Below are 8,749 nucleotides of genomic sequence, written 5' to 3' on the forward strand. Positions count from 1 at the left end.
TGTTTGGAGGCTTCTTTCAAAAGGAATCCAGGTTTGAAGACAAGCTGAAAATTCTAGGAAAAACTAACAGTGACAGGATCTAGTTGCTACTACATGCAAAGACAAGTCAGAAATAACCATATGCTATTATTACAGAACAGAAATTGCTCTTTCAGGCATATTTTAAATTTAAAGAGATAAAACATTAGTCCCTCCAAACCAGTGCTAGTAAATTGTGTGCATGTTTAGGATGTCATGGTTTCTAGACACTTTCTGCTTGTAATCTGCTTAGTCAAGAAAAAGGAAAAATATGAGAAATATGCAAATATTCTTCAGACATGGATCAAACAGGACATCCATTTCAGGCACTATTCCCCCCTGGGTTTATGCTCTCCTGTATGAGAAGATCAGCACTGCAGCACATGCTTTCCTGCAAAGATCTAGCTCAGATGAAACCAGAGAGGGAAAACAAATAGAGGGTAGGGGTGTGGTGAGGGGAGGAAAGGAAATCAATAATAACTTTGAATTATTCATCCCCATGAAATAGGAATGAAAATGCAAGCAAATGCCATCTTTAGAACAGTGATCCCAGGAGAATTTTCTTTATAGAAGTCTGTCTACTGCAGATTTTTCTACAGAATCATTAGTACTCACTAAAATTTCAGAGGCAAAGAAGTAGGATTAAGTCAAACTCAAACCATTCACTTACCTGAAAGCACATAACATTGTAAATAGTCATTGTCAATTTCCACATTAGCTACTGTCAGTGTGAAGGCAGACAAAATCCAGAATAGGCCTTAGTTTACAAAAACATGAATGAAACACTGAGATCAGGTCATCTGAAAGAAATATATGTCCTTGTCCTATTGTGTTGTTCAGAGATTTTTGCCTTTTTTTTTTTTTTCTTAAACCATCAGAAATTTGGGTGTCATCCAACTTGACCATCCTAAAAAGTTCTACGGATGAGGACCAACATCACTGGAGCAAACTCCACTGTTTAAAATCAATTTAGAATGTATTCCAGCCATTTAAAAAAGGTCTGAGAAATAAAACTGTTGCATTATTTCCAAACGACTACCTTAAGCACAGCCCAGGCTCAATATTTCTTTTTTAAAAGGTAACAAAGAAAAGGTAAATTTTAAAAGGTAACAAGGGAAAAACCAGTCACACCTACCAAGACACAAAGTACTAAAGAAAAAAAAACCAAATGCTTGTTTTATATTGAGTTCTGAAGAAAGGCCCAACCCTTTCCCAAAGATCTCATCATTACTTTCCTTTTCTATCAAATTCAAGGGTTAATCTTCCCTCAAGGTCCATTCAAACACATCTTGACTCCTCAAATATTCTATATGACAGACAGCACAGCAGGACTGGCTCAGCTCAATGCACTCCCTCCTCTGTCCTCAAAGGATAAGAAAGATTGTTCTAGGATAAACCTGGTTATTTTTTGCCTCCATATACATTTCAACATTTTGAATTCCATGAACTGCCAGCAACATTTAACCACAGCATCTAGTTTCAGAAACAAGAGTAACAATTTAGTAAGGCAAGTTCTAACTTTAGAAATGCTACCAGTGAATTCACAACTGGGGTGATTTCAACTCTAGGAGTTTTGAGCTAAGAAACTCACAAAATTGGAAAGTTAATTATCTGTGGAGATAAAATGCAGAAAACACAGGAAAAACCTTTCCAAAATTACATTAATTTTAGCCCCCTCTCCCCCTGCCCCCTTCAGTCAGTAACAAAGTTCGGGCAGAACAGCACAAAAGAAAGAAACTGGTGTTTGCTGAGCCTGTGCTGAGCTGAAGTTCAAAACAGCTCACTGGGGCTTTGCTTTCTTATTTTCACGCCATAGCCTTTGGGGTGTCACAGCGAGGGCCTCAAAAGACATGGTAGGAACAAAGGAACAGTTTGAAATACAACAGGCAAACTGAGAGGCAGACTGACAACTCCCTGGCCTGCCAAAGCAGTACTGGCATCAGATGCATGACAGGAAGCCCATCTTCCCATCAACCCATGGGAAGCATCATTCCTACGAAGAAATCAATTTTTCACAGCTGCTCTGGTTCTGTTAGCTGCTCTGCTGAATACTGAGGGGAATATTCTGTTCAGCTTCTTAAAAAAAAAAAAAAAAGAAAACTCTGAGGGTGTGTAATGTCCAGAGGAGGTCTCAGCACAAAAGCAAAACCGTGTAAGACCATATATATAAAAACACTGCTTTTACCAACTTTAGCAGATGTTTTAATGCTAGCTCATTTTAAAACTAGGTTCTGCAGGTCAAATAGAGCCAGAAACATTCAGTAAATATTTATTTTCTGTAGTTGAAAGAAATTAAAATATATTTTAGAGACAATGAAATTTTAACAATAACAATGGCGGGAGATTGCAGCATTCAGACCAAGCTATGCAAAATACATTTTCTTGTACAAGATCTAAGATTGACTAAGAAGCTCTCAGCTTCCAATATGAGCTCCACTACTCTGGCCTTTAAGTCCTAGGAGACTGGAAAACTCATCAGCAGTAACGATTCAAACAGACTACTAAATTAATGTCAGTCAGCATGGCTTTACAGAAAATACGACCTTCCTTCTTAATAAAAACCAAATAAGCTTGTCAAGATCTCAAAGGTTGTATTGATATAGTGCCACCATTATTTTATAAGTCATGTCATATAAGCCTACACTGTGACTTGTGCTGCTCACTGTGTATTCACAGGCTACCTGAAAAGGAGGAAAGCAGGCTGCTGGCAAAGCTTATGGATAGCACCAAGTATGGCTGCACATGAACTGCCAGGGAAACTTCACAATGCTGAGTTTATTTGCCCCTTTATTTACCAGTATAAATCACATATAAAGTTACACTAACTATTGCTAACCACAGCCAACTCTTACCACGGGGGTATCTTGAGGTTATGATAAGCTCAGTTCTATTCATGAGTCAGCTCACTGCTCAGCAGCAGTCAGAAAGCAATAGATATTCCAGAAATCAGGAAAGGAAGAAAAAAACCCTTGTGCCACTGTGTAAATGCATAGCTCTACCCCACTTTGAACACTACACACTTCTCTTCCCAGCATCCCAAAGAGGTAGATCTGGAAGGCATTAATATAAAATATAAAGCAAAATATCTGGGATAGATTCCCAGACTTATCCCTTAGATAAGTCTGGCCTCTGCAATCTGGAGAAATCATGAGAAGGCAAATATGCCAGACCTATAACACAACCAGATTGGTCAGGATTGTCCAATATAGGACATGTAACATATGTTACATAAGAGTATTATAAACAGAGTTCAAGCTTTTTACAAGCTAAGCAAGCCCAATTTTTAATGGTTGGTGCCATTTTTATAATGCTCTTATGCATTGTTCTCAGGAAAGGGAGCTTCAAAAAGATGAATCTAAAAGGTAATTTGGCTACTCTTACACATTATTTTCCACACCTTTTGTGCTTATGAAAACATATTCTAAAACCTCAGAGGAAGAGATCGATAATAAATAGTTTACGAAGTAAACTATTTTGTGCCATGTGAATAAGATACAGAAGATAGCTAGATAGATGATAGAAAGATAGATAGATAGATAGATAGATAGATAGATAGATAGATAGATAGATAGATGAATTCTAACTTCTAACTAGTTTAATAGGCTTTAAAGCAGCACATATTTCTATTCAACTCTATTCTCAGTAGTAAGATCTGTAATTTTAAGATAAATTCATTGCATCCAACATACCATTAAGATTGTTTTTCTTTTGCATTTAGCCCTGCAGAATCCTGGGCAAACAAGTCACTAATTGAATCATAATCAGTTTTATTCTTTGTTGTTGGTTTGGTTTTTTGTTTGTTTTTTTTTCCAGACCCAAAACAAGAGTTAAAAGTTAATGCATATAAACCAAAAATCTGACCTTTGACTTCAGAAGAAAACTGAGCCAGATGTCGATTTACAAAGAGCTGCAGTTGATGATTCAGATCACAGTGCAGAGTATTAATGTTCCAGGAACGAATTCCTGAAAAAAAAAAAAAAAAAAAAAAAAAAAAAAAAAAGGAAAAAGTAAGCTGTCTTTGTCATTACATCTACTCCAGAAACAGAAGTGGAGAAAGAACAATGAGCAGGACACACAAAGACCAGGGATGCTCTACTAGATGAGCTTACTTAGGATGGAGAAGGTCTTCAGAAGCAGAGCACCATAAGATACTTACCTTGCATAAGACATTTCTTCCTGAAGAAATGAAGTGTTCCATGAAGGACATGCAGTGAGCAAGTCTCCATTCAACTTGGACTTCATGCAAGGGAAACCAACAAGAGATGAGGCCAAGTGAATGACACTACCGCTTAACCAACCAAATACATTATGTGAGTTTTACATCTGCACTCTCCAGCACTGGTCACTGGTGGAGATGGGCTACTGTGTGGTTATGCTACTGAAAAGCTCAGAGACATCAGCTTTGCCCTTACAGCCTATGCATCCTCCAAGCCACAAAAGCCCCCCACCCCTCCACTTGCTCTAACAACTCTCCACACCTGATCACTCCTTCAAAGACACTGATCCCACTGAGACCATTTGAGTCTGCTCTTTAATATTTATAATCTTTGCCAGCTAGTTGCCCTCATATCACAGCAGGAAGGTCCTTCTATTCCCAGAGCAAGTGGCACCAAGCCATACTGAGGAAGTCACCTTCAGAGCTCAGTGTGAGCAGGTGTACATTCTGGAGGACACCAAACACTACAGACCATGGATTTTCACATCCCAGTAGGGAGCAGCCTTTCCTAGATGGTGTGACTGTACACTGTGCCACAATGAACAACAGCAGGATAGCACTACAAATCCCTGCTCCAGCATCTGGTGCTGATGCCTGCTAATGTTCAGATGTTGAAGGCCAATGCCACAGACTTCTGAGGTTAACTGAAACAAGAATTTCAGCTCCAGTATTTATTGATGGAGTCCTCACTAAGAGTTGTTTCACCACCTCTCTTGCATAAAATACAAAGTTTTATTGCCTCTATTATCTACTTTCTTTCAAGGTAACCATGTTAATTTTCCATGGAGATATCATTCCCATTTACTGCAGTTCTAGCTCTCCATGTCATGCAACAGCTTTTGCTGGCCACTGGTGAGAGAGGATCCTCAAGGATACATGCTCCAGCTTTCTACACATACCAAGACACAGTAATCATTGCATCACACAGGTCAGTAGTCTCAAGGCCTGTAGAATCTACAGCAGCTTAAAAAACCATCACACTTAGTTTCTTTTTCTGGTGACAGCTGACACAGTGGAGTAACAAAGCTTATTTATGCTTATTTACAGACGGTATTCACTTCAGACTGCACAAAACCCCCTCATTAAATCATCTGAGCTTCAGAAAAAAAAACAACAAAAAAACAAAAAACCCACAAAAAAAAAAGAAAAGAAAAAAAAAAACCCAACCCAGAAAGTCAGACAACTTACCAGCACAGCACCTTTCAATTTGGACATCAGATATGAAAAAATGAAACACATGAAGCAAGAAGATGGACAAAGTGTTTTCCTATCCTACACTCCAAGAGAGCATAATTCTTTAACCAAATGTCCAGTATAAGAGAATCTTAATGCAGCACTTATGAGCATTCTGACCTGGACAGGAGCAAGGTGGCACTCTGCAGGGCAAACGCTGCTGACTAGCTGCTGTGTCATGGTCGTCGTGTCCGACTGCAGCAATAAGCGCTATTTGAGGTACTGCTACATCCTCTAGGATGCAGAAAGAACAAGTGCTCTTTCAGAGCAAGAAAGGGAAGAATGGAATTATCTCACTTGTTCTCATACTTGCAACAATTTATTCAACATTTTCTTCCCTACAGGTAGTCTGAATTTACTCGAAATTTGTAAAAATTTGCCACAATTTCACTTCACCCCATGGCAGATGAGCCTTGCTGATTAGAATCCTCTACCGTGAGAGTGCAGACTATACCACAATAAGGGTAAATATTCAAGCTCTTTACAAATGCAAAGCCTAGATAAGGGACAATGTGACTCATCAGTTTTCCATCTCATTCTTATGCCCTTGTGTTTATATCCTGCTTAGGTAATTAATTTAAAAGATTTGGCCTTTTTCCCCAATACCAGACCTAGTCTTCCAGATAGTGTTTCAAAATTTGACAAAAGTAACACAGTAACAGAAAAATAAAACTAGTATTTATTAGACAGTATTTAGGGAAAAGTGTTGTTCAGATAGCCCACAAATTACCATGTTACAGCCTACAAAGCTCTACCCCTGGAAATGAGCATGTTCCTATAATGCCCTGTAGTCACTATGGCATTCTTCTGAACCAAGGTATAGAAAGAAGTCTGGAAAAACATACTTTTTATATCAGCCAGGGCAAGAGATTTATCAACTGAAAAAAATCTTTGGTTGTTTTTTGTTTGTGGCTTTTTTGTTGGGTTTTTTCTTGATTTTGTTCTTTGCTTGTTTTTGTGGTTTGTTGGTTTTTTTGTTTTTTCTGTTGTTGTTTGGTTGGGTTTTTTTTGGTTGGATGGGGATTTTTTGTTTGTTTAGGTTTTTTGTTTGTTTGTTTGTTTTGTTTTGGCTTGGGTTTTTTTTTTTTTTAATGCAGACAGGGTGTCATGGCCAACAGAACAGACACAAAACAAACCCTAGCTTCTTCATCCTTTGTATATTCACTGCTCAGCAGCCTGTTCTACCTTCACATGAGCCCTCTACAGCATCTACCACTTCAGTAGGAATCATAATTTCCACATTTCTTGAACTCCCTCAATCAAGAGTGCAGCTCTCTATAACACCATGATATGCTGACTATTGACAAGTCTCAAGATTGCTGTCATTTTAGCTATTCTCATTTTTCATCTCTTTCAATTTGCAAATATTGGTCCATTTTATGAAGAGGTCATTTTCCCATTTCATAGTGGGGAAAACTCTAATTTGCATGAGGCCCTACTCCATGTAAGAGGAAAGACTGAAATCCTGGTTTCCAGCTCTGAGTGATTCACTTCTACTGCCAGTAATTTACTAATACCACTGAAATGGCTCCCTCTAATGCAAATGAAAGAAGTATTTACATTTGGCAGAATTTCAGCAGGTTTCTAGTCAGAGAAGGCCAACTGTAGAACTTATTTCTACTGTGGCAGTTACAATTTATATTGCAAACAGAGGTTTTTCCTCTGCAGTGGGAATTCTCAGGTTACTGGCATGTGACTGCAGAATCAGAGTGAAATCCTTTAGTTCACAGTCTGATCTGTCACCGTTTCAAAGATTCAGACAATGGATAAGGATGTAGGTTGGCACACCCAGTTCAGTGAAGTGCCAAGTGAAGATGGTCATCCTGCTGTGCAGGAAGCAAGAGTGGCCCCTTCAGAGAAGGTCTTTCAGAGGCCAGATGGTCATAATCAGATCTACCACTCCTGAAGCCATCCCTTGAAAAAGGAAATTAAATACTGCTCATGAACAAAGTGGCCTGCCAACAGAGATAGCTGGAAAAGATACTGAAGAAATTGGACAATATTTGACATTTTTACACCCACCCTTTTCTTAAATTGCACTGTCCATCTGTTCTTCAGTAATGCTGATGCTTGGGAAGAAAACAGTCATAGAAGTATCACTGAATAACACAGTTTGTCCAATAGTTATGACTGTTATTTCAAACCAATGTGCCTTGGAAGTGGGGAGCTGAGGGAAAGAGTGAAGGTGAGTCAGAAGGTTGTTACTTCTCAAAGGTGTACTAACTGCTTATTAGAACAAGGATTCCCTTAAGGTCCTGATGCAGTTGATCAGCTCTCCTTTGTCTTTTGATCAGAAACTATCAGAAACTGCCACAAGGGAAGAACTATCATCTCAGCTCCTCCTTCCCCCCTTATGTCTAAACAACACCACATCTAATACACAAAGACTAATTAATTGCCAAGACCCCTGGATGTTACTAAAATACGGATAACAGAGGAGAAGAATGTTATGGCAGACCTGTCGTGCCTTGTGTCACTCCTGAAGCAGCTCACTGTGCGGCCAGTCCTCCCTCACTCTGGTCCATGCTCTACAGACAGGAGAGGCCATACCACAACAGACCCTGTTCACAGCCGTCCCTGGACCGCAGTGAACAGTCCAGCACCACAATTCCTCCAACAAGACAGAATTCGGGGTAAGATGGAAATAAGACGCAATCTACCAAACCACTAACAGAATAAAGACTGAGGGGAAAGAGAACCATGAAATGTCTTTAAGCTCTAAGACATTCGAAAACTGCGCTAGCTGCATGTCACTAATGCACATAAAGCAATGATCAGGGGAGAAAAAAAAAAACAACGGACGCCGTCTGACGCCGCAGAGAGCGGCCCCGCACTGCGCCGGGGATGGGAGCCCCGCCCGGCCTCGCCCTCCGCCCGGGCCCTGCCGGCCCCCGGCTTCAGCCTCGGCCTGCGCCCCGCGGCCCCGACCGCGCCCCGAGCCTTCCCGCAGCCACCGCCCGCGGGCCGCCGCCGTCCCTCCGGGAGGAGTCGGATGAAGCCTGCGGCGAGACGGCAGTGCCGCAGGGCGGGGAGGGCACCGGCAGCTCCGCCTCGTCCCAGGCGGCAGGCGCGCAGCTCCGCGGCTCTCGGGGGCAGGGATCGCGTCCGCCTCGCCCCGGACCCGCCGCCGCAGCCCCGCTCCTCACCGCGCTCCAGCGCGCCGCGCAGCGCGCCCCGCTCCGGCTCCGTCCCGATCTCCCCGATCACGGCGAGCAGCGCGTGCCGCCCACCGCCCGGCGGCGCCGCCGTGTCCATGGCGACAGGCCCAGCCGCCGTCTCCAT

At 41.4% G+C, this 8,749-nt stretch overlaps 1 protein-coding gene across 1 annotated transcript in view; it reads right to left on the reverse strand.

The window, feature by feature from the left end:
• Window positions 1–8,749, reverse strand: part of MAP1A (microtubule associated protein 1A) — a 46,312-nt gene extending 37,563 nt beyond the window's left edge. The window contains exons 1-2 of the mRNA XM_041419006.1: window positions 8,614–8,749; window positions 3,880–3,981 (exon numbers count right to left, since the gene is read on the reverse strand). Of these exons, the coding sequence (XP_041274940.1) occupies window positions 3,880–3,981; window positions 8,614–8,749 (238 nt within the window). The remainder of the gene's footprint in view (window positions 1–3,879; window positions 3,982–8,613) is intronic.

Source organism: Onychostruthus taczanowskii, unplaced genomic scaffold (assembly GCF_017590055.1).
Source record: "Onychostruthus taczanowskii isolate IOZ18803 unplaced genomic scaffold, ASM1759005v1 scaffold6, whole genome shotgun sequence".
Lineage (NCBI taxonomy): Eukaryota > Metazoa > Chordata > Aves > Passeriformes > Passeridae > Onychostruthus > Onychostruthus taczanowskii.